This window comes from Anomaloglossus baeobatrachus, chromosome 1, assembly GCF_048569485.1.
Source record: "Anomaloglossus baeobatrachus isolate aAnoBae1 chromosome 1, aAnoBae1.hap1, whole genome shotgun sequence".
Lineage (NCBI taxonomy): Eukaryota > Metazoa > Chordata > Amphibia > Anura > Aromobatidae > Anomaloglossus > Anomaloglossus baeobatrachus.
This window is the reverse complement of record NC_134353.1, coordinates 589189129-589216253: the sequence shown is the minus strand read 5'-3', so window position 1 is coordinate 589216253 and position 27125 is coordinate 589189129. Positions and strand designations below refer to the sequence as shown.

General features: G+C 41.1%; 1 protein-coding gene across 2 annotated transcripts in view; it reads right to left on the bottom strand.

Moving 5' to 3' along the window:
* Positions 1 to 27125, bottom strand: part of LOC142296463 (transmembrane channel-like protein 1) — a 197330-nt gene that overhangs the window by 157267 nt on the left and 12938 nt on the right. For both annotated transcript variants that reach the window (XM_075340106.1, XM_075340115.1), the window contains exons 3-4: positions 23472 to 23727; positions 2917 to 3048 (exon numbers count right to left, since the gene is read on the bottom strand). In XM_075340106.1, coding sequence (XP_075196221.1) covers positions 2917 to 3048; positions 23472 to 23656 — 317 coding nt within the window. In that variant the 5' untranslated portion in view covers positions 23657 to 23727. The remainder of the gene's footprint in view (positions 1 to 2916; positions 3049 to 23471; positions 23728 to 27125) is intronic.

Sequence of the window (27125 nt, the reverse complement as noted above, 5' to 3'; positions counted from 1 at the left end):
CCCCCTTACTGAATGTAACCCCAGACCGTGATCTTTCCACCACCAAACTTAACTGTTTTCTGGGTGTATTTTGAATCCATACAGGCTCCCCTTGGCAAATGCCACACTTTTTTTTAATTGCCTTTTGTTTAGTGCTGGCTTCTGGGCACTGATTCGACCATGGAGGCCATTTCGAGACAGAATCCTACAAACTACTCTAGTTGACACAGGGACTTGAGGTGACCAGGCCTATTGGAGCTCTGCTGCAGTGGAAGAGGGGTTGGCCTTGGATTTTCTAACCAACAAACATTCCTCCTGAGCAGTTGTCTTGGGGGATCTGCCGGACCTGGGCTGGTCAAAAACATCTCCAGTCTCTTTAAATCTTTTTTTAATTCTTTGTACTTGATACTGAAACACATTAAAGGTTCCAGCCACTTATGCAGTGGATCTGGTCTTCAGCCTCTTGATAATCTAGGCTTTGGTCGCAAGGTGAATTTTTGGCATGTTCTCAGAGGTCAAGTTGCAGTTCAAGTGAAGGTCTGGGGTGCTGGGTTTCTTTTTATACACACCCACTAATTAACCGATCATTTAGTGAGCACGGGTAAGGATGTAAACTAGTTTTGGGTGCATTATATGACAAGGCGACAAAACTTATGTCTTGCAAAAATCTGACCTTTCTGTGTTCATTAAATGATCAATATTTCAGCTTTGCAGCAACTTTATTTTCATAACCTAAACCAAATTAGGAAGGGTTTCAGCTTTCAAAAGAGTGATTTATAAAACCAATGGATGAATTTAAAGTCAGGTTATAAGCTTTTATTTACATAACATGGATAAGTGACAGAACTTCTGTCAGGGAGTGTACATAATCCTTAAATGGAAGAAGTTTGGGACCACCAGAACTCTTCCTAGATCTGGACGTCCAGCCAACTGAGCAATCGTGGGAGAGGAGCCTTGATGAGAGAGGTAAAGAAGAAACCCAAGATCACTGTGACTGAGCTCCAGAGATGCAGTAGGGAGATGGGAAAGTTCCACAAAGTCAGCTATCACTGCAGCCCTCCACCAGTCGGGCCTTTATGGCCCGATGGAAGCCTCTGCTCAGTGCAAGACATATGAAAGCCTGCATTGAGTTTGTAAAAAAAACACATGAAGGACTCCCAGACCAAGAGAAATAAGATTCCCTGGTCTGATGAGACAAAGACCTTTTTGGTGATAATTCTAAGCGGTATATATGGAAAAAAACCAGGCACTGCTTATCACCTACCCAATACAATCCCAACAGTGAAACATGGTAGTGGCAACATCATGCTATGGGGGTGTTTTCAGCTGCAGGGTCAGGATGACTGGTTGCAATTGAAGGAAAGATGAATGCAGCCAAGTGCACAGATATCCTGGAAGAAAATCTCTTCCAGAGTACTCTGGACCTGAGACTTGGCTGAAGGTTCGCTTTCCAACAAGACAATGACCCTAAGCACACAGCTAAAATAACAAAGAAGTGGCTTCAGAACAACTGTGTGACCATTCTTGACTGGCCCAGCCAGAGCCCTGACCTAAACCCAATTGAGCATCTCTGGAGAGACCTGAAAATGGCTGTCCACCAATGTTCACCATCCAACCTGACGGAACTGGAGAGGATCTGCAAGGAAAAATGGCAGAGTATCCCCAAATCCAGGTGGGAAAAAAATTTGCATCATTCCCAAGAAGACTCATGGCTGTACTAGCTCAAAATAGTGCTTCTACTCAATACTGAGTGAACGGTCTGAATACTTATGACCATGTGATATTTCAATTTTTCTTATTTAATAAATTTGGAAAACTTTCTACATTTCTGGCTGTTTCCTGTCAAGATGGGGTGCAAAGTGTATATTAAGGAGAAAAAAATGAACTTTTTTGAATTTACCAAATGGCTGCAATGAAATAAAGAGTGAAAAACTTAAAGGGGTCTGAATACTTTCTGCACCCACTGTATATGTCTCTATTTACATTACTGTCATCGCTACAGAATATAACTGAGCCATGACAACAGTCCGCCATCTATTTTTTAAATGAATTCCATTAAATCCTAAGAAGATCATTAGACTTGTAATAGGGTTCATTTTTTTTTCTTATTGTATTTAAAGATCTTTATGCAAGAAAAAAACATTTCTTCCATCTAAAATACCAGAACCTCTAATGGAAATAAAAAATATGAACAGAAGAAGGCTGGAGTTTAGAAAAAGAGGAAAATTCGTAGATGTGTGAATTTCTGCTTCTGAGTGGTGCATTCATGTTAAACAAGTGTTGAGGAATACAATTCAAATTAGTTAAAAAGATCTCATCATACAACAAGTAAAGCCTAAAAACCGGATACCAATGCCCTGATTCATCATTTCCTTTGCACCTGTTTTTTTATAGTTTTGTGTGGTTGTGCCTTTTTTTTATGCACAGAATTTATTATTGTATTTGCTACTTTTGTGAAGTCTATTTTATATGTACTTCACCGCTTCACCTGTTTTGTTTTCCGCTTTATGTGAAGAATCTAACGATTCCAGATGATTTTGCCTGATTCAATTGAGACTTTTTTAAAAGGTGCTAAATCTGGCACAACTTCATACCAGTCCCCCCATTGTATTTTGAGTACACCCCCATTTTTGAGACTTTTGGCACCAACATGCACTTTGACTGACATCTAGCTCTGTACTGATACACTGCTAAGCCTGAAGTCTGAGTGCCAAGGTGTGACTATAGCCGCTGTTCTCAGTATAGTAAGGAATGACCGAAGTCACACCAATATGCCTGTATGACTGCAAGCAGTTGGCTCCCAGGAGAAACACAGTTGATTTTCTCCCGTGCAGTGGCACCTTCATAACGTTATTAACCGCAGATTAATCCTATATCGAATCTTACAGTTTCCCTTTCGTATACAAAATGGATCAACTCTTATAAGGCAAATCTTACTTGAGAACTTCAAGTTTTTGTTTCATCTTCCAAGGTTTGTTCCTTATTGTGGCAATTAGTTTCTTTTTTTCTTCCACAGCTTCTTTTAACTTGTCCAGTTCCTCTTCTGTTATGGCGTCTTCATCATCAGACCTACACAACAATATAGAAAAAAATCCTGAAATGAATAGGAGGGAAAGATAACGCTTTTAAGGCTTTACCAACTTAATGAACTAGTCTGTAATTGGAATATTAGTAAGATCATTATCACTGCAGAGATGAGCAAATCGATTTGATCCGTATCGATTTTGCATCAAATTTTTATGAATTTGTTGAAGTTGTCAAATTTAAAAAAAATTGTGATTAGAGCACGTACAATAGTTAGAAACATTTTACACAATGCAGTAGAGTTCATCAGCAACAGACGGCTGAAATAAACCTGAGACAAAACCAAGCAAGCCTTCCCATAATGCCTTGCAATTTTAATAGAAATTGGTATAGGAGGTAATATCATAGCCTGTATAAAAGCAGAAGCATGGAATGCAGCAGTCATTTTTTGGTGAATCTGGAGATTGAGATTGTCACAGCTCACAGCTTAGCCACAGAGATACAGACATAAAGCCATAAAACATTGACTAAACAGTATAGATAGTATGTTTGATAGCACAGCATTTAAGAAGATTAGTATGTAAGGAAAGGTGGCTTTACACACTGCAACATCTCAAATGACATCGCTGTAACGTCACCAGTTTTGTGACGTAATAGCGACCTCCCCAGCGACATTGCAGTGTGTGAAACACATCAGCGACCTGGCCCCTGCTGTGAAGTTGCTGATCGCTACAAATCGTTCAGGACCATTCTTTGGTCCTTTGTTTCCCGCTGTGCAGCAAAGTCTCAGTGTGTAAAGGGGACTTAAAACACTGGAAACGAGTGATGTGTCACAATATCTGTCACTCACTATTCTCTGTCAGTCGGTCTCTCCCTCTCGGTCTCTGTTCTCTCTCTGTCGGTCCGTCACTATCTCTGTCCCTCTCTCACAGTCTGTTGGTCATTTTCCCCTCCTCTCTCATACTCACTGATCCCCGGAGCGGCACTGCACGGCATTCACACTGCTGCTGCGGCTTTTCCTCTTTTGAAAAAGCCGGCCGCTCATTAAACAATTTTGTATTCCCTACTTTCCCCGCCCACAGGCGCCTATGATTGGTTGCAGTGAGACACGCCCCCACTCTGAGTGACAGGTGTCTCACTGCACCCAATCACAGCAGCCGGTGGGCTTGTCTATACTGTGCAGTGAAATAAATAATTAAATAATTTAAAAAAACGGCGTGCGGTCCCCCCCAATTTTAATATCAGCCAGATAAAGCCATACGGCTGAAGGCTGGTATTCTCAGGATGGGGAGCTCCACGTTATGGGGAGCCCCCCAGCCTAACAATATCAGTCAGCAGCCGCCCAGAATTGCCGCATACATTATATGCGACAGTTCTGGGACTGTACCTGGCTCTTCCCGATTTGCCCTGGTGCGTTAGCAAATCGGGGTAATAAGGAGTTATTGGCAGCCCATAGCTGCCAATAAGTCCTAGATTAATCATGTCAGGCGTCTCCCCGAGATTCCTTCCATGATTAATCTGTAAATTACAGTAAATAAAACACACACACCTGAAAAAATCATTTATTAGAAATAAAAAACACAAACACATTCCCTCATCACCAATTTAATAAGCCCCAAAAAGCCCTCCTTGTCCGGCGTAATCCACGGACCTCCAGCGTCGCTTCCAGCTCTGCTGCATGGAGGTGACAGGAGCTGCAGAAGACACCGCCGCTACGGTCACCTCCACGCAGCTAATGAAGACAGCCGCGCGATCGGCTGAGCTGTCACTGAGGTTACCCGCTGTCACTGGATCCAGCGGTGGATGCAGCGGTGGCCGCGGGTAACCTCAGTGACAGCTCAGCTGATCGCGCTACTCACCGCCGCTCCTATCAGCTCCACGCAGCAACTGCGGTGAGTAGCGCGATCAGCTGAGCTGTTACTGAGGTTACCCGCGGCCACCGCTGCATCCACCGCTGGATCCAGGTAACCTCAGTGACAGCTCAGCTGATCGCACTATTGTCTTCATTAGCTGCGTGGAGCTGACAGGAGCGGCGGTGTATTCTGCTGCTCCTGTCACCTGCATGTAGCAGAGCTGGATGCGACGCTGGAGGTCCGGGAATTACGCCGGACAAGGAGGGCATTTTGGGGCTGATAAAATTGGTGATGAGGGAATGTGTTTGTGTTTTTTATTTCTAATAAATGATTTTTTTCAGTTGTGTGTGTTTATTTACTGTAATTTACAGATTAATCATGGAAGGAATCTCGGGGAGACGCCTGACATGATTAATCTAGAGACCGACTGACAGAGAATAGTGATTGACAGATATTGTGACACATCACTCGTTTCCAGTGTTTGACTAGCTAGGTCGTTCTGCAGGTCCAGATCGCTGTTGCGTCGTTGGCCAGGTTTGCCTGTTTGACAGCTCACCAGAGACTCACCAGAGACTTTGTAGCGATCCCGGTCAGGTTGGAATCGCTGTTGGGATCGCTGAAAGTCTCAGTGTGTAAAGGGGCCTGAACAGGCTGATACTTACAACCAATCTGTTTACCCATTGGCATATATGCTAAGGTCACTTTAACATTAATAAGGCTGTGTTTTGTAAACCGCTTAACCACTTTACTCCCAAGCATGGTTTTCAACTTCCTGACAAGGCCATTTTTTTCAATTCTGACCACTATCATTTTGACAGGTTAGGCTGCTTTCACACTACGTCTTTTTAACATGCGTCCTGAACGTTTTTTTAACGCAGAAACGGATCCAGTGCAAATGCGTTTTCATTTCAATGCATTTGCAATGGACTCGCGTTAACATGCGTTCACCTGCGTTTGCGTGCGTTATAGTGAGGATCCAGCGACTTGCAGTTTTTTAACATCTTTCAAAAACGCTACTTGTAGCGTTTTTGAGCTGCGTCCAACTTCTGCAAATTGCTGGATCCTGACTATACTGCATGCAAACGCATGTGAACGCTGGCGTGCTGATAGGCAGGATCCTGCTTGCTCTACTGAGCATGCCCAGAAGCCAGCCTCCGTGATCAGTTTATCTCTCTCCTCCCTCTGTCTCTCTCCTCCCTCTGTCTCTCTCCCCCTCTCTCTCCTCCCTCTCTCTCTGTCTCTCCCCCTCCCTCTCCCCCACCTGAGAGCTGCGGACACTCGTAACCAAGGTAAATATCGGGTAACCACTTATCTTAGTTACCCGATGTTTACGTTGGTTACGTGTGCAGGGAGCCCGGCTCCTAGCAGCTGCAGACGCTTGTAACCAAAGTAAATATCGGGTATCCAAGCAAGTATACCCGATGTTTACCTTGGTTACGAGCCTCGCAGCTGTCAGATGCCAGCTCCCAGATGCCGGCTCCCAGTCTGGCACGTTTAGTTCCCCTCACTCCCGATCACATGACTCCAATGCCCACCCCTAAACATCCAGTGACAGGATCCTGCAAAATAAGACATGCGTTTGCATGCATTTTTTGCTGTAAAAGCAGGATCCGCTTTTGCAGCAAAAAAACGTTCAGGACGCATGTTAAAAAGACGTAGTGTGAAAGCAGCCTAATAACGCTGAAAGGTATCAACAGATCCCAGTGATTCTAAAACTGTTTTTTTTCGTGACATATTGTACTTTATTGAGAAGAAAGTTTTTCATCTTTTCAAATTTTAATTATGTTCATGCATGTATTGTTCTCCTGTATGTAAAAAAGATTATGAAAAACTTTATTGTTCTAGAGTAGAAGGAGGTGAACTTGGAGGGAAGTGTGTGCTCTGTTGGGGAATCACACCCTTGGTTTTAATTAATTTTCACCTGTGGAAGGTGAACACCTCTTTTTTAAATAGATGGGAAAATGTTCAGTGTTATATTGGACCATGATGAAGGCGTCAGCTGAAACGAGTAGTCCGGTGTCACCTCTCTCTATACTTTTTTGCCCCATGTAGTGGAATGCTAAATTTTTAATGAAGTTTACAATAAAATTATTTTTTTTACTTGAAGATAAAAAATTTTTTTGCTTGTGTTTTCCGTTGGATTCTATTGCTCTTTTTCTTCCCAATTCTGGATCGTGTGGCTGGCTCCCACCCCGTTTCCCTGCGGATATTCTACCATTCGGGAAAGTAATCCACTAACCATCATGGACACCGATAAGCTGGCTAAATAATTCTTTTATATTGTACTTCATGATACCAGTAAATTCAAGATGATATTTGTTGTGTTTATTTGTAAAAATATTGGAAATTTAACAAAAATTTTGCAATTTTCAGACTTTGAATTTGTATGCCCTTAAACTAGAGAGCTACAGTCATATGAATAAGTTTGGGCACAGCTATTAATGTTAACCTTTTTTCTTCATAACAATTTGGGGTTTTGCAACAGCTATTTAAGTTTCATATATCTAATAACTGATGGACTCAGTAATATTTCTAGATTCAAATGAGGTTTATTGTACTAACAGAAAATGTGCAATCCGCATTTAAATAAAATTTGACCAGTGCAAAAGTATGGGCACCTCAACATAAAAGTGATATTAATATTTTGTAGATCCTCCTTTTGCAAAAATAACAGCCTCTAGTCGCTTCCTGTAGCTTTTAATGAGTTCCTGGATCCTGGATGAAGGTATATTTGACCATTCCTGTTTACAAAACAATTCCAGTTCAGTTAAGTTTGATGGTCGCCGAGCATGGACAGCATGCTTCAAATCATCCTACAGATGTTCAATGATATTCAGGTCTGGGGACTGGGATGGCCATTCCAGAACATTGTAATTGTTCCTCTGCATGAATGCCGGAGTAGATTTGGAGCGGTGTTTTGGATCATTGTCTTGCTGAAATATCCATCCCCTGAGTAACTTCATCTTCGTCACTGATTCTTGCACATTATTGTCAAGAATCTGCTGATACTGAGTTGAATTTATGCGACCCTCAACTTTAACAATATTCTTGGTGCCGGCATTGGCCACACAGCCCCAAAGCATGATGGAACCTCCACCAAATTTTACTGTGGGTAGCAAGTGCTTTTCTTGGAATGCCGTGTTTTTTTGCCTCCATGCATAACGCCTTTTTGTATGACCAAACAACTCAATCTTCGTTTCATCAGTCCACAGAACCTTCTTCCAAAATGTAACTGGCTTGTCCAAATATGCTTTTGCATACCTCAGGCGACTCTGTTTGTGGCGTGCTTGCAGAAACAACTTCTTTGCATCACTCTCCCATACAGCTTCTCCTTGTGCAAAGTGCGCTGTATTGTTGACCGATGCACATTGACACCATCTGCAGCAAGATGATGCTGCAGGTCTTTGGAGGTGGTCTGTGGATTGTCCTTGACTATTCTCACCATTCTTCTTCTCTGCCTTTCTGATATTTTTCTTGGCCTGCCACTTCTGGGCTTAACAAGAACTGTACCTGTGTTCTTCCATTTCCTTACTATGTTCCTCACAGTGGAAACTGACAGTTTAAATCTCTGAGACAACTTTTTGTATCCTTCCCCTGAACAACTATGTTGAATAATCTTTGTTTTCAGATCATTTGAAAGTTGTTTTGAGGAGCCCATGATGCCACTCTTCATAGGAGATTCAAATAGTAGAACAACTTGCAAGTGGCCACCTTAAATACCTTTTCTCATGATTGGATACACCTGCCTATGAAGTTCAAAGCTCAATGAGGTTACAAAACCAATTTAGTGCTTTAATAAGTCAGTAAAAAGTAGTTAGGAGTGTTCAAATCAAGAAATTGATAAGGGTGCCCATACTTTTGCACCGGTCAAATTTTGTTTAAATGCAGATTGCACATTTTCTGTTAGTACAATAAACCTCATTTCAATCTAGAAATATTAGTCCATCAGTTATTAGATATATGAAACTGAAATAGCTGTTGCAAAAACCCAAATTGTTATGAAGAAAAAAGGTTAACATTAATAGGGGTGCCCAAACTTTTTCATATGATTGTATGTCACACAAAATGGTTAATAAATAAAGTTTCCCACATGTCTACTTTACATCAGCACAGTTAAAATTTTATCAGTAATTTCTCATTTTTCTCATTGTGCCTAAACAGTGGACCTCCCCCACAAGTCACCACATTTTGGAAACTAGACCCTTCAAGGAACATATCTAGATGTTTAGTGAGCACCTTGAACCCCCAGGTGCTTCACAGCAGTTTAAAACATTGAGCTGTGAAAATGAAAAAAAAATTTAACCACAAAAATATTGCTTTAACCCCAAATTTTTCAATTTCACTAGGGTAACAACAGATAATGGACCATACATTGTTGTGAAATTGTTGTGAAATTTCTTCTGAGTACATTAATACCCAATATATGGTCAAAAAACTACTTTTTAGGCACAGTACAAAGTGAAGAAAGCAGTACTATATTTGAGTTCAGATTTAGTTTGAATGGTTTGCGGGTGCCATGTCACATTGGCAAAGCCCCTGAGGTGCCAGAACAGCAGAAATTCCCCACAAGTAACCCTATTTTAAAAATTGCACCCCTCAATGAATTCATCTAGGAGTGTAGCAAGCATATCAATACTATAGGGGTGTCACAAAATGTTATACTAATGAGGGGTGAAGAAAAAATAATTACATTTTTACCACTATGATGTTGTTTTAACCCCAGATTTCCAGTTTTCCCAAAATGAATTAATGTGTTACACAATTTCCTCTGAATGAGGCAATACCCCACATGTGGCTGTACAGTACTGTTTGGCTGCACCACAAGGCTTGGGATGAAATGAGTGTTTCCTAGAATAGTTTTCAAACCTCATATGTAAGAACTCCTAAGTGCCAGAACAGGCACCAATTGGAGGGCAGAGGGAGGGCGATTCCTCTCTTAATCCTCTAAATGATGCGATCGATATCGACTGCAGCATTTAGGGGATTAAACAGCCAGGGATGGAGCATGGACCATCTCTGGCTGTAAGAGTCAGGACTCTGCTGTCAGATAACCAGTGACGATTGTGGGGGCTCAGCTCCTGTGCTCCCACAATCGCTAGGATGTACTGGGTACGTCCTTGGTCGATAAGTACGAGACTAGCAGTACAATCCAGTACATCCAATGTCAGGATTGGGTTAATGGTACTTGCCCTAGATGAGCTTTACTCGCATTTTTTTGCTGAGTCAAAAACACAGTGTTTTAAAGTACAAGCAAAGTGGAGGGGATTACTACAGATCTCATGTCCACTGTGTTTATTTTTTATGCTACATAAACTCACCTGCTGTGCGTTTTTACAAGCCGCAGCATGTTAACTTATCTTCTGAGTATGCTACGTTTTCACAATGGAATTTATCCATAGACTTGCATTAGATGCAAAAGCTTCACAGGTAAAAAAATGTATATGCATCTTTAGTGCATTTACGCATCGTAAACGCACCAAAAAACGCATTTAAACAAAACATATCTGGTATCAATAAATTTGGTTGAAACAAGCAGCAGAACAAACAGGAAGTTGTCCAAAGCAAAGAGTTCAACATCCCAATTAGAGATGAGCGATCCTGATAAGAAAAGATCGGAAAATGTTAAAATCGTACGATCTTTGGCCGGGTCAGGATCAAACATCCAAACATTTACCGCAAAAGTTGGTGATCTTGCCAAGGATCGGTAAATTCCCTTTTTGTCTCTGGCTGCTGTTGGACCATGCCCCCATCCTCTGAGAAAGTGTCTGTGATTGGTTGGAATCACACACACTGTCTGTGTATCTTATACCGGTGTAAAATAAATAAAGAAAAAATATGATGTAGGGTCCCCTGGATTGATACCAGCACAGATAAAGCCATGGCTATAGGCTACAGCCCCAAGCCGTGCGCTTATCGTGGCTGTGTATCAAAATAAGAGGAACAGCATGTGGATTTTGTTTTTTTTTTAATTATTTAAATAAATAATTTTAAAAAAGCAGGTAGGCGGCAATTTTGATACCCAGCCATAATAAAACTGAAAGCTAGGGGCTGGTATTTTGAGGCTGGGGAGATCCATTGTTATTGGGAGCCCCCAGCCTAAAAATAGCAGCCCGCAATCGCCCAGAATTGCTGCATCCATTAAATATGACAAACCCAGCACTTTACCTGACTCATCCCGATTGCCCTAGTGTGGTGGCAATCTGGGTAATAAGGGGTTAATTGCAGCCCACAGCTGCCACTAACCCTAGCTTAGTAATGTGAGGCATCTATGAGACCCCCATTACGAATCTGTGAGTGAAAATAAACCCCCCAAAAAATCTTTTATTTGAAATAACATACTGAAAAAATATCCAATTTCACTAATTTATTAACCCCCAATAGACCCAGGTCCGATGTAATTCACACGAGGTCCCTCGACAATTCCAGCTCTGCAACATCTGAATTGACAGTGCATGGCCATAGAGCATGACCACCCGCTGTGAGATTCAGACAGAGACAGAGAATGAATAAGCCACGTGATCAGTGGTAACGTAACTCAGGTTAGCTGCAGTCACAGATGGAGGTTCCCATGGCCCTCCACCTGTGACTGCAGGTAACTTGACCCTAGGGGGCCTCAGTGGATCTTCTGAGGTGAGGTCACTGAGTTAATTGAGGTCCCTTGATGTCAGGTACCTGTGGTCACAGGTGGAGGGCAGTGGGAACTCCAACTGTAACCACAAATAACCTGAGTGATATCAACGCTCATCGCACAGCTCAGTCTCTGCCTGAAGCTCACAGTGGATAAAATGAAAAACAAGGAGCGCATGTGTAGGGTCACAATGTAACCGGTGAGAACAATTGAATGAAATTTGCTCACCTGATAAGGTTGTGCAGACCCTGCACAACCCTGGTAAAAGACGTGATAAGTTTGTATAAACCTGCGCTATCAGGGACGGAGTCCAGGAGATCCTTCCAGGAGATAAGCCACACGTGCTGCTGTGCCAGGCAGGTCTCCTGCAGCCGAGGAGTTAATCCAGGAAAGCCCCCGTGCGGCCGGTCTGGAGGAGTCACTGAAGATCAGTGTTCCTGATTGCGAGTACTACCTCCCTCCAGCAGCTCCTGCCGTGTGTCCCCAGAGGGGAAGAGATTGTAGGAAGGAAAGAAACACGGTCTGATGGAGCGCTATGGAGGCCACGGGGAAGTAAAAGGTCAATGTCTTTTATTAAGTCACATAAACCACAACGCGTTTCGATATAGTCCAATATCTTCGTCAGGTGATAACTAAATGAAGGATGGGGAGTGTTATTTAAAGGGGCAGGCGTAACATCATTGGCCAACAGCAGTCCAGCAAGATGTTAACCCTTGATGTATCCCACCCCTCTAATATATCAATTGCAATGTGAAAACATTTAAAAGCTTTATAAAATATACTTATCTAATAAAAATACACAATATTAATATGAACATGCAGTCGCTTATTAAATGTGAACATACCATGAATTGTAAAAACAGGGGAATATAAAAACGGGAGTAAAAAGTAATTCATATAAACATGTAATGATAAAACTCATGTATAAAAACACATTACATATATATATATATATATATATATATATATATATATATATATATACACACACACATACATATGTATACATATATATACATATATATATATATATATATATATATATATATATATATATACACACATACATACACATATTCCCTCCATATAGGGGTCAATCCGGGGTAGTATTATTAGGAGTAAAACTTAAAAATTTGTTCTCTGGTGATGTATTACACTGTTCACCAATCTGGCTGAAGCAACCAGACCCACCGGCCAGCAGGCTATCACTTCCACTCATTGCGGCTGTGTGTTTCTTTGCCTCCATTCTACTAATACAAAGATCTTGTGTAAGATGTTTAGTCTTATTGAAAGCATCCCCCAAGAGTCTTACTGGGTAGCCTTTCTGTTTAAATCTCTTCCGCAAAAGGTTTGACTCCTGGAGGAAAACACCATCATCAGTGCAGTTCTTTCTGACCCTCCAGTATTGCCCGTATGGGATATTTGTTATCCAACTAGGGAGGTGTTCACTGTCAAACCTCAAGTAACTATTGACGTCCACTTGTTTAAAGTGGGTTGAGGTGGACACCCCCCCATCTACGTCCAACCTCACCATCAGGTCCAAAAACTGCAGGGCACTAGGAGAGACTGCTGCAGTGAAGGTGAGACCCCAGGAGTTTTCATTGAGCTGGGAAAGGAAATGATTAGCTTCAGTTAGGGACCCTCTCCAAATTAGGAACAGGTCGTCTATGAAGCGCCGATAATAAACCAACCGACCCAATGCCAGAGGGGCCTGCGCGACATGGGCCAACTCAAAAACCCCCATAAAAAGATTAGCGTAACTGGGGGCAAATCTCGTACCCATCGCGCAGCCCCTCTTCTGCCTAAAAAGGCCGGTCTCAAAGGTAAAAATATTACTTGTTAGAATAAATTCAATTGCTGTCAACAAAAAGGTTTTTTGCTCATTGTGCATTAGGGGGTCATTATCTAGGTATTGTTTTACAGCCGCTAACCCTAGGGAATGTCTAATGTTACTGTAAAGTGATGAGATGTCCATTGTTATGATGAGACAATTCTTAATTGTTGCTAGATTTTTCAACTCCTTAATAACTTGGGATGAGTCTTTTAAGTAAGAGGGTAGCTCAAGAACATATTTTTGTAAAAATAGATCCACGTAATGGGATAAATTGCAAGTTATAGATTATCTGCCAGATATAATGGGACGGCCGGGGGGGTCTGTGGGATGTTTATGTATTTTGGGCAAAAAATAAAAATAAGGGGTTTTATACCTCACGATGTCGAGGAATTTTAGCTCTCTTGTGTTTAAAATATTTTTTCCGTGAGCCAGTTTAATTAACTTTTTGTATTCCAAAAAGGTAATAATAGAGGGGTCAGTATCTAATTTCTCATAATATAGAGGATCGTTCAATAGCCGGTTCCCTTCTTTTATGTACCATATTTTATCCATGAGGACTACCCCACCTCCTTTGTCCGCATTTTTTATGATCAATTCTTGATTGTTTTGTAGGGATTTTATAGCCTTACGTTCTTCCTTACTTAAATTGTCGTTCCTTTCTATGTTATTGGGTATCAAAGTCCAAACATCTTTTAGGATTAATTATTGGAAGGTTTCGAGGTGTGGGCCTTTATGGTGTAATGGATAAAAATTATTCGTCCCAGTTTTAACCGGGACATGTAAAAATTCATCATTAACAGGGCCAGGGGGATTGGTCTTGGACTTCCCAGGGGGTTGGTTAGTACTTTGATTGTTCCTTTCTTGTATAAGGAAATGTCTACGTATGGTGAGTTTACGAAAATATTCATTGAGATCTAGGTATAGTGGAAAGGTTTTCAAATCTGAGTCTGGGCAAAAGGACAAGCCCCGACTCAATAGCTTAATCTCATCTGTGGATAATACATGTTTTGAGAGGTTAAAAATCCCACAAGTTTTAATTAGTTCTGATGGGTCTTTTTTGTCTCCTTTGGTGATCTCGTGGGGTTTATTTGATTTAGACGTTTTCCCACTCCCTCTACAGCCTCGCTTTCCCTTTTTCTTTTCGGGTGTCTGCCTGGGGCCACTTGAAAAAAATGAGTGATTTTGGTATTCCTGTCCTTATTTGCAGTGTTATTAATGCTTATTTGATCATTCATATTTGATCTATCATTAGCTGCTGAAAGTGTTATGGGGGATCCACTAGTATTATCAGGTCCATTTCCTCGGGGAGATTTAAGAGTTGGATCAATCTCAATCAGGGGAGTATTAGAATGGTTGATCAATATCGTCGTTGGCTCAATGGGTTTAGTGGACTCAGTGGGTTCCAAAGTGGAGATCAAAGGGTCAGGTTCTGGGTGATTTGAGGTTCCCTCAGAACTAATTAAAACTTGTGGGATTTTTAACCTCTCAAAACATGTATTATCCACAGATGAGATTAAGCTATTGAGTCGGGGCTTGTCCTTTTGCCCAGACTCAGATTTGAAAACCTTTCCACTATACCTAGATCTCAATGAATATTTTCGTAAACTCACCATACGTAGACATTTCCTTATACAAGAAAGGAACAATCAAAGTACTAACCAACCCCCTGGGAAGTCCAAGACCAATCCCCCTGGCCCTGTTAATGATGAATTTTTACATGTCCCGGTTAAAACTGGGACGAATAATTTTTATCCATTACACCATAAAGGCCCACACCTCGAAACCTTCCAATGATTAATCCTAAAAGATGTTCGGACTTTGATACCCAATAACGTAAAAAGGAACGACAATTTAAGTAAGGAAGAACGTAAGGCTATAAAATCCCTACAAAACAATCAAGAATTGATCATAAAAAATGCGGACAAAGGAGGGGGGGTAGTCCTCATGGATAAAATATGGTACATAAAAGAAGGGAACCGGCTATTGAACGATCCTCTATATTATGAGAAATTAGATACTGACCCCTCTATTATTATCTTTTTGGAATACAAAAAGTTAATTAAGCTGGCTCACGGAAAAAATATTTTAAACACAAGAGAGCTAAAATTCCTCGACATCGTGAGGTATAAAACCCCTTATTTTTATTTTTTGCCCAAAATACATAAACATCCCACAGACCCCCCCGGCCGTCCCATTATATCTGGCAGAGAATCTATAACTTGCAATTTATCCCATTACGTGGATCTATTTTTACAAAAATATGTTCTTGAGCTACCCTCTTACTTAAAAGACTCATCCCAAGTTATTAAGGAGTTGAAAAATCTAGCACCAATTAAGAATTGTCTCATCATAACAATGGACGTCTCATCACTTTACAGTAACATTAGACATTCCCTAGGGTTAGCGGCTGTAAAACAATACCTAGATAATGACCCCCTAATGCACAATGAGCAAAAAACCTTTTTGTTGACAGCAATTGAATTTATTCTAACAAATAATATTTTTACCTTTGAGACCAGCCTTTTTAGGCAGAAGAGGGGCTGCGCGATGGGTACGAGATTTGCCCCCAGTTACGCTAATCTTTTTATGGGGGCTTTTGAGTTGGCCCATGTCGCGCAGGCCCCTCTGGCATTGGGTCGGTTGGTTTATTATCGGCGCTTCAAAGACGACCTGTTCCTAATTTGGAGAGGGTCCCTAACTGAAGCTAATCATTTCCTTTCCGAGCTCAATGAAAACTCCTGGGGTCTCACCTTCACTGCAGCAGTCTCTCCTAGTTCCCTGCAGTTTTTGGACCTGATGGTGAGGTTGGACGTAGATGGGGGGTGTCCACCTCAACCCACTTTAAACAAGTGGACGTCAATAGTTACTTGAGGTTTGACAGTGGACACCTCCCTAGTTGGATAACAAATATCCCATACGGGCAATACTGGAGGGTCAGAAAGAACTGCACTGATGATGGTGTTTTCCTCCAGGAGTCAAACCTTTTGCGGAAGAGATTTAAACAGAAAGGCTACCCAGTAAGACTCTTGGGGGATGCTTTCAATAAGACTAAACATCTTACACAAGATCTTTGTATTAGTAGAATGGAGGCAAAGAAACACACAGCCGCAATGAGTGGAAGTGATAATCCGGACCCTCGAAAATGGAGCCTAATTACCACCTTCTGTAAATTTCGAAACCAAATTTATAAACTCCTAGAAAAATACTGGTTTATCTTAAAGGGGGATCCGTTATTCCAAGACCAGATTCCACCCAAGCCCTCCATCATTTACCGGAGGAATATTAATTTGAAAAATCTAGTAGCACCTAGTAATCCCAATCTCAAAGCCATATCGCTAAAAACCACCACCAGCTCTAATAATAATGGAAATTTTCGGTGTAATACACTGAGGTGCAAATGCTGTACAACCATTAAGGATAAAACCACTTGCTTTACATCCCGGACTACTAATGCTCTTTTTCCTATTCAGTTTCACCTAGATTGTCAGAGCACCTACGTAATTTATTTACTTGAGTGCACGTGCGGCCTGCAATATGTGGGCCGTACAGTACAAACAATGCATGCCAGGCTCAACAAACATAGGTCAAACATCAAAAACGGTTTTCAACAGCATAGTCTTTCCCGACATTTTTTCACCACACATCATAAAGACCCCAAACAAATGAGACTGTCAATCATTGACCATATAGAAAATTCAGGATCCGACCGGTTTGAAAAACTTATCAAACGGGAAAGTTATTGGATTTTCAAACTGGGGACCTTACACCCTGAGGGGCTCAATTTAACAATTGAAAACGTAGCTAAATAAAATAAATTAGGTACTGATTTTTCACTAAGGGAGCACCAGCACCTACCGTGCTGGCCGGTGGGTCTGGTTGCTTCAGCCAGATTGGTGAACAGTGTAATACATCACCAGAGAACAAATTTTTAAGTTTTACTCCTAATAATACTACCCCGGATTGACCCCTATATGGAGGGAATATGTGTATGTATGTGTGTATATATATATATATATATATATATATATATATATATATATATATATATATATGTATATATATGTATACATATGTATGTGTGTGTGTATATATATATATATATATGTAATGTGTTTTTATACATGAGTTTTATCATTACATGTTTATATGAATTACTTTTTACTCCCGTTTTTATATTCCCCTGTTTTTACAATTCATGGTATGTTCACATTTAATAAGCGACTGCATGTTCATATTAATATTGTGTATTTTTATTAGATAAGTATATTTTATAAAGCTTTTAAATGTTTTCACATCGCAATTGATATATTAGAGGGGTGGGATACATCAAGGGTTAACATCTTGCTGGACTGCTGTTGGCCAATGATGTTACGCCTGCCCCTTTAAATAACACTCCCCATCCTTCATTTAGTTATCCACCTGACGAAGATATTGGACTATATCGAAACGCGTTGTGGTTTATGTGAATTAATAAAAGACATTGAACTTTTACTTCCCCGTGGCCTCCATAGCGCTCCATCAGACCGTGTTTCTTTCCTTCCTGAAGCTCACAGTGGGCAGTCATGCTCTATGGCCATGCACTGTGTGTTCAGATGTAGCAGAGCTGGAATCATCGTAGGACCTTGTAGTGTGGATTACGTCGGACCTGGGTGTTTTGGGGGTTAGTAAATTGAGGAAAGAGGGTGTTTTTTTATTTCATATTTTGTAAATAAAGGATTTTTCTGTGTTTGTGTTTATTTCTTTTCACTTATAGGATTAGTGGTGAGGGGGTTTCATAGACCAGAGCCTAGTGGTAGCTGTGGGCTGCCATTAACCCCTATTACCCTGATTGCCACAAACAGGGTAATCAGGAAGAGCAGGGTAAAGTGCCAGGACTGACACATAGAATGGATGCGGCAATTTCGGGCTGCTGCAATCTGCTATTTTTAGGCTGGATGGCCCAATAAGCATGGGTCTCCCCAGCCTGAGACTACCAAGCCCCAGCTGTCGGGCTTTAACTTGGGTGGGTATCCAAATTTGGGGAACCGTATGCCCGTTTTTTAAATTATTTATTTAAATAATGTATATTTTAAAAAGCTGCATGTGGTCCTCTTATTTTGATACACAGCCAAGATAAGTTCACGGCTGGGGGCTGCAGCCTATAGCCGTGGCTTTATCTCTGCTGGTATCAATACAGGGGGCCCTATAACATTTTATTTATTTATTTATCACCAGTATGACACAGAAAAAACAAAATCCACATGCTGTAAAGGGGACCCTACGTCATATTTTTTATTTATTTATTTTACACCGGTATAAGGACACAGACAGTGTGTGTGATTCCAAGCTGTCTCTCAGTGTAGGGGCGTGATCCAACGGCAGCCAATCAGAGACGCCGGTGGAAGGGGAAAGCAGTGAGTATGGATAAGGGATAAGTAGTGGACCCGGAAGTAGCGCTGCAGCCGTGGGGAAAATCGACAAATATGTACTGCTTTAACTCTTTATTTTCTTTCTTTTTTTACAGACCTCCTACACCATTTTGCAATACGTCACTTTTACCTTTCATTGAATTTAATGGGTTCGGCTAGGATCATTGATCGGATCAGCTAGGATCACCGATCTGACTGATGATCTCAGACAGGATTGGCGCTCCTGAACTGATCCGATCCTTGGCAGGATTGCTGATCTCTAGTCCCAATACACACAAACACAGATATACAGAAACACAAAATATATAGCTAGATAGATGATAAAAATGTTAGAATAGCTATAGTCCTGCAGATGTCCTGCAGATATATAATGTTTCAACCCCCTTACGTATTATACACTTGCACTGTTTAGTGCCTTTCATGTGGCACTATGGGGTGTTTAGGCTTGATAAAACTAATAAATAAATAATTTTAAAAAAGCGGCTAGGGATCCCCACTTTTTCTGAAAACCAGGAAAGGTAAAGCAGACAACTGAGACCTGAAACTAACTTCATTACTAACACTTGATGCCATCTGATACTACACAGCTGATATCAACCCCCCAAAAAATGACTTGGGGCCCTCCCTATTTTTGATAACCAGCAACTAAATGTTTTTCATCTCCATTTTGGCAACTTTTCTAGGATGAGTTCTGAGTGTCCTGGAGTAAAAGTAGCCATACAGAAACTAAACAACGGAAGACAGATATGAAGCATTTAGGAAGGCAGATATGAAGCATTTGGCAAGTCTCGTCTTCAAAGTAAGAGATAAGGTTTGGCTATTTTCCAAATATGAATGTGAAGGTGCTATTGATGAAACTGGGTCCTAAATTCATTGGCCCATATAAGATTCTGGAGGTGGTCAATCCAGTTGCCTTTAGATTGAAACTCCCTCAGTCTCTTCGTATCCCTAACATTTTTCACAAATTCCTTTTAAAAGAATTTGTCCCTTCAGCAGTGTCTCCATCATCCCTCATCCCCACCTTCTCCTGTTGATGGGAGTTTAGAGTACAAGGTTTCATTCTCGAAAGGTCCAGAATTTTTTACAATATCTGGTTTACTGAATGGAATACAGACCTGTGGAGTGATCCTGGGTTCCAGCTCGGTCTTTGAGGGCCGATCGTTTGGTTAGGGCCTTCTATGATAGGTTTTGTGGGAAAGCTGGGTGTTCAGTTGTCCCAGTGCAGGTGTCCAATCTAGCACTGGGGCGTGCTGAGTTCTTGGTGTTTTGAATGACAGCTCAGTCATCTAATCTGATTCTCTGAGGTGCAGCTCAGCTATTCAGGTGTTACTTTGTTCCCGGTGACTGCCCAGCTACTTAGCTTTGTAGTTTCTCCCAGAACTCTGCCAGTCATGGCATTCTGTCTAATATGACAGCTAACAAGATTGCTAGCAATACTTGGGTACTTGCCTGTAGAAAAATGTGTCCTATCCAAATTAAAATGAAACTGGCTTTGGTGGGTTAATTGCTAGCAATACTTGGATACTTGCCTGTAGAAAAATGTGTCCTATCCAATTTAAAAGGAAACTTGCTTTGGTGGGTTAATGATAGAGGATTTAACAGGAATCAGTCTGAAAGAAAACCAAAAAACAGGGGGTAGGTAATTCAGGAGTCTATAGCCCTGGTTACGAACAAGCGCCTCCGCTCTCCATGTTACCTCGTTGGTCTGTGATCTTGGCGTCCTACTGAGACCAGCCAGCATATTAACCCCCATAGACACTAAAGGCTGCTTTACACGCAGCGACATTGCTATCGATGTCGCTCGTAAAAGCACCCGCCCCCGTCGTTTGTGCGTCACGGGCAAATCACTGCCCGTGGCGCACAAAATCGCTAGGCCCCGTCACACGGACTTACCTTCCTAGCGACGTTGAGGTGGCCGGCGAACAGCCTCTTTTCTAAGGGGGCGGTTCGTGCAGCGCCACAGTGACGTCACACGGCAGGCGTCCAATCGAAGCGGATGGGCGGAGACCAGCCGCATTTACGACACGCCCACCTCATTAACGGAGGAGGCAGGTAAGCTGTTGTTCTTCGTTCCCGGGGTGTCACACGTAGTGATGTGTGCTGCTTCAGGAACGACGAACAACCTATGTCCACAACGACCAACGAGATTTTGAAAATGAACGACGTGTCAACGATCAACGATTAGGTGAGTATTTTTGATCGTTAACACTCGCTCGGAGGTGTTACACGCAATGACGTCGCTAATGACGCCGGATGTGCATCACGAATTCCGTGAACCCAACGACATATCATTATGTGTAAATGGGCCTTTACAACTTCACGCCACAGGACTTACATTTTCAAGGGGGCACTTCTACAAAGGCAAGTAATATTGTTATTATACCACCTGTACACACTTTTTTTTTGTTACAGCCTTACATGTGATTAGTTCTACAAAGCTTCTCAGTAATCAAAATATCAACAACTCCTACAAAATAATTAGCACTTATCAGGTATTGTGCCATTATTCCTTTATTATTATTAGGATACAAACATCTCACCTTAGTCTATCATAGACTCCTGAATTACCCCCCCCCCCTTTTTTTCCAGACTGATTCCTGTTAAAGCCTCTATCATTAACCCACTAAAGCCAGTTTCCTTTTAAATTGGATAGGACACATTTTTCTACAGGCAAGTGCCCCATTACTGCTAGCAATCTTGTTAGCTTTCATCTTAGAAGCGCGGTAGATCCTTAATATTTATCATTTTTGTATCATCTGTTTGACAGGGATACACGGCCCCTGCCTTCTTCCTGCAGCTCTACAGTCAGATCAATAAACATCTTTTTGTATTTCATCCTAGAGTGAGCGCTGGTGGTTTTTTGTTTATACAGTGCCTACAAGTAGTATTCAACCCCCTGCAGATTTAGCAGGTTTGATAAGATGCAAATAAGTTAGAGCCTGCAAACTTCAAACAAGAGCAGGATTTATTAACAGATGCATAAATCTTACAAACCAACAAGTTATGTTGTTCAGTTAAATTTTAATAAATTTTCAACATAAAAGTGTGGGTCAATTATTATTCAACCCCTAGGTTTAATATTTTGTGGAATAACCTTTGTTTGCAATTACAGCTAATAATCGTCTTTTATAAGACCTGATCAGGCCGGCACAGGTCTCTGGAGTTATCTTGGCCCACTCCTCCATGCAGATCTTCTCCAAGTTATCTAGGTTCTTTGGGTCCTCCAAGTGATCATGAGCAAACTGTAGACGAGCCTTGACATGACGCTTTGAAAGTAAAGGTACCTTACGGGCTCGTCTGGAATGGAGACCATTGTGGTGGAGTACATTACTTATGGTATTGACTGAAACCAATGTCCCCACTGCCATGAGATCTTCCCGGAGCTCCTTCCTTGTTGTCCTTGGGTTAGCCTTGACTCTTCGGACAAGCCTGGCCTTGGCACGGGTGGAAACTTTCAAAGGCTGGCCAGGCCGTGGAAGGCTAACAGTAGTTCCATAAGCCTTCCACTTCCGCCGGATGATGCTCCCAACAGTGGAGACAGGTAGGCCCAACTCCTTGGAAAGGGTTTTGTACCCCTTGCCAGCCTTGTGACCCTCCACGATCTTGTCTCTGATGGCCTTGGAATGCTCCTTTGTCTTTCCCATGTTGACCAAGTATGAGTGCTGTTCACAAGTTTGGGGAGGGTCTTAATTAGTCAAAAAAGGCTGGAAAAAGAGATAATTAATCCAAATATTTGAAGCTCATTGTTCTTTGTGCCTGAAATACTTCTTAATACTTTAGGGGAACCAAACAGAATTCTTGTGGTTTGAGGGGTTGAATAATAAATGACCCTCTGAATAAACTTTTCACAATTTAAAAAAAAAAAAAAAAAAAAAAAGAAAGAACATTCTTTTTTGCTGCAGTGCATTTCACACTTCCAGGCTGATCTATAGTCCAAATGTCACAATGCCAAGTTAATTCCGAATGTGTAAACCTGCTAAATCTGCAGGGGGTTGAATACTACTTGTAGGCACTGTATATATTTTAAGTCATAGCATTCTGTTTAAGTGGTTCTGTTGGCCTGCATTCCTGTGGTCTGTTTGTTCTCATCATTGCTGCCATACGTTGGCCACCTCTAACCTTCTGTTTGTCTTTATCCTTTGCTCTTATCTTCTATCCACCCGGCATTCTGACCCCTGTTACCTAACTACACCTCTGTTTATTCCCTGTAGACATGATGCAAATTCCTGCAATTCTGATCCCGGATTGTTAACTGACTACGCCTCTTTCCTTACTATAGCCATGACATGACCTTCTGGTATCTGATCCCAGAACATTCGACTACTCTGCCTCACAGCTTGACTGTGAGTAAGAGATTAGAATGCACTGGCATATTTGAATTTAAAAATATTCTCCTACATCATTGACAGGATTTCAAAAGCCAAATTATTTATTAATAAGTTTTAATTGAATTGCTATATACCACAGGCTGTCTGATATACAGTACACTGATGAGCAAATTGGTATCAATGTTTTGACAAGAATCTGCATAACTATTCATATGCTAAAAATAGTTGCAAGTCAAAATCATGTATGAGATAGAGAAGATTATTGTCTATTAAATTAAATCAGTCTCGCGCTCAAAGCTGAAGTGGATGGTGAAATATGGAGCCTGAAAGTCAAACGTTTATAACATTGTTACCCTTTTTGCTCATCAGAGTATGCATCATATAATACAAAGTAAAGAAAAGCAATGGTATAATTACTCATCAGCATCTTTTTTCTTCTTGTCCTTCTTAGCATTATCCCGTGCTTTGCGGTTAGCTGCTCCTCCTCCTTTCCTCCCTTTTCTTCCTTTTCTTCCTTGTGGACTGTTTTCTTCATCCCCTTCATTTGTCTCATTTGTGGGAGGTTGGTTCTCATCATCAGATTCTGCCAGCCAAGGCTTCATATTAGGTACTCGCCAATTTTTCTCTCTACGTTTTGGTGGTTGATATTCCTCCTCTTCAGAATCTCCCTTTTCTTCTTCAACAAATAGCAAGAATTTAAAACATTTTTAAAAAATATTGCATGTTCAGTGAGAATAACTATACCTACCATTGCAATTATCAAAGCAACTAAAATGGAGCAACTTTACAATTAGTCTTTGCTACTAATTTCATTCTATTCATAGACCCATGCATCTCCATGCATAGTTCTTTCAATATGTTTCCTATAAGTTACCAATCTAACAAATGTGTGTAAGGAAGAAAGGCGCTAATAGAAAAAAGTATTGGGTCACTCCTCACAGCTTTTAAGAAAATTGAATACGACTAATTTATCTATACTTTCTAACAGTTAGTTCGGGTTCACACAAGCGTATTTTATGATTCCTATATAGACTACAATGCCCAGACTGACCCCGGGTCTTTGATACAAAATTATAGCCTCAAGGCTGTATGTTCAGTTCAGGAGAACCAGTCAGTCCGGTCATTGCAATCCTCATACAGACCATGAAATATTTTCATGTGAACTCAGGGTCCGTGTCTGGACTGCAATGCCTAGACTGACCGAGGGACTCTTGACTCGAACTTACAGCTTCACGGCTATAGGTTCAAGTCGAGCGACAAGGCATTGCAGTCTGTATAAGGATTGTGAAATACGGTCATGGCCGAAAGTGTTGGCACCTTTGAAATTGTTCCAGAAAATGAAGTATTTCTTCCACAAAATTATTGCAATTACATGTTTGTTATAAACATGTTTATCTCCTTTGGGTATAATGGAAAAACACAAAAAAAAATTTGAAAAAAAAGGCAAAGGGGACATAATTTCACACATAACCCCAAAAATGGGCCAGACAAAATTGTTGGCACCTACAACTTAATATTTGGTTGCACACCCTTTGGAATAAATATCTGAAATTCATTGTTTCCTATGACCATCAACAAGCTTCTTACATCTTTCAACTGGAATTGTGGGCGCCTTTTCTTTTACAAACTGTTCCAAGTCTCTTATATTATATTTGGAAGATGCCTTCTTTCAACAGCAATTTTAAGATCTATCCACAGGTGGTCAATGGGGTTTAGATTCAAAGTCATTGCTTGCACTTCAGGACTCTCCAGTGCTTTCTTTTCATCCACTTGGGGGGCTTATTGAAGTTTGTTTAGGGTCATTATCCTGCTGGAAGACCCATGACCTAGGACACAAACCCAGCTTTCTGACACTGTGAACTTCATTACAACCAAAAGTCCTTTGGTAATCTTCAAATTTCACGAACTTGCACACAGTGAAGGCACCTAGTGCCAGAGACAGCAACACCTTATTTGACTGTTGGTACTAGTGTTCTTTTCTTTGTAGATCTCATGTCATTTTCAGTAAACAGTAAAATGATGTGCTTTGCCAAAACGCTCTATATGTCAACAAGATGCTTTCCGAAAAGAATTTTGGCTTACTTATGTACATTTTGGCAAACTGCAATCTAGCTTTTTTATGTCTTTGTATCAGCAATGGGGTCCTCCTGCCAGAGTGTTTTACTTTATTCAAATGTCGATGAATAGTTTGGGCTGACATTGATGCACCCTGTGCCAGCAGTGCAACTTGAATTTCTTTGGAACTTGACTGGGGCTGCTTATTCACCATCCATACTATGCTGCTTTGCAAACTTTAAGCAATTTTACTATGCTGTCCACATCCAGGCAAATTAGGTACAATGCCACGAGTTGTAAATTTCTTGATTATGTTACGCACCATGGACAAAAGAACATCAAGACCTCTGGACATGGACTTGTAACCTTGAAATTGTGGATATTTTTCAACAATTTTTATTCTCAAGTCTTCAGATAGTTCTCTTCTCCTCTTTCTGTTGTCCATGCTTAGTGTGGCACACACAGACACCCAATCTTGACACAAGAGACAACTTCTCCCCTTTTTATCTGGTTTCAGGTGTGATTTTCATATTCCCCACACTTGTTAATTGGCACAGGTAAGTTTGAATGAGCATCACATGCTTGAAACAAAGTTGTTTACCCACAATTTTGTAAAGGTGCCAACATTTTTGTTCACCCCACCCCATTTTTGAAGTTTTGTGTGAAATTATGTTCCATTTGCCTTTTTTTCCTCTGTATTTTTGTGCTATTCCACTACACAAAAAGGAACTAAAACGTGTGGAACAAAATATGTGTAATTTCAATCATTTTCTTGTAAAAATTCTTCATTTTCCTGAACAATTTCAAGGGTGCTAACACTTTTGGCCATGACTGACTGTGAACCTGGCTTTAGGTAATACAATTTAAGGGGAGATTTACCAAACTAGTGCAGAGGAAAAAAAGGAATTAACCAAGCAGAACACAACTTTTTTTTTTTAGGATACTTTTTGAAAAATTAAAAACGCAATCTCATAGACTGATATGAAGAACTACTTCTGTTTTCTTTTGCAGTTTTGATAAACATTCCTCTTAGACTAGGCATTCTTATAAATTGCCAAATTTTATCACAGTGGTTTATGGTTTTTCATAAACTTGTAAGTTTGCACCACTCATTATTTGGCTTACTTTGTGCCATATTTTTGCTTCATTTTCTAGTACATTGGGCTGAATGTCAAAACACAAAGCCTTTTCTACTAAACAACACAGCTTTCATAGAAACCATACCCTTTTATTGGACTAACAAAAGTGTCTAAAACATAGTAAATATGGCACCAGTCTAGAAAAGACAGTTTTGGCACCAGAATTTAACCTAATTAGTCCTCTCTAGTGAGTGTCCAAGACGGTCTACTGGAGATGAATGTTATGGCCATACCCAATGACAGACATGGGTCAACATTTCAGACATGATTTCTGTCACGAACCACCGGGGGGGTCACTCAGAAATCCCCCGCGCTGGCTACCAGTACGTCACAATCGGGGGGTAACAAGTGGGGGGTCACCCCTCCTTTATACCTCCCGACCGACAGACAGAGCACGTGACGCGCTCTCTAGCGCCCCTCTTATAGTCAGGCCAATTATGGAATTGCCCGACAATAAGCAAGGAGGCCGCTATACTACTTATGCCGATTATTGAAGGGTCCCCGGTGAGAGTAGGGTATATATTCCCCCGACCTCCGCGGGCGGAATATATAAAACCTCCCCGAATCTCACTGGCCTCCCCACAATAATCCTTGGCACAACTCGCTGCCACCAACCGATTCACGGTAACTATTAGCCGAACACACAGACGTGGGATTCAAGATCGAGATAACAGAACAGCCCAAGATTAATTATATAATTTAATCAGCCTAAAGCACACTAGAACTACAATATATACAATAGGGAATCTACAGAATATACATATGTCAGAGTACAGTTACAGATAAAGCATGGTTTACAAACAGGTATGCAATTCAATCAGTTACCTTGTGCGTCTGGCCACAGGGGGGCGCTGTAGACCAGGTTTCTAGGAACTCC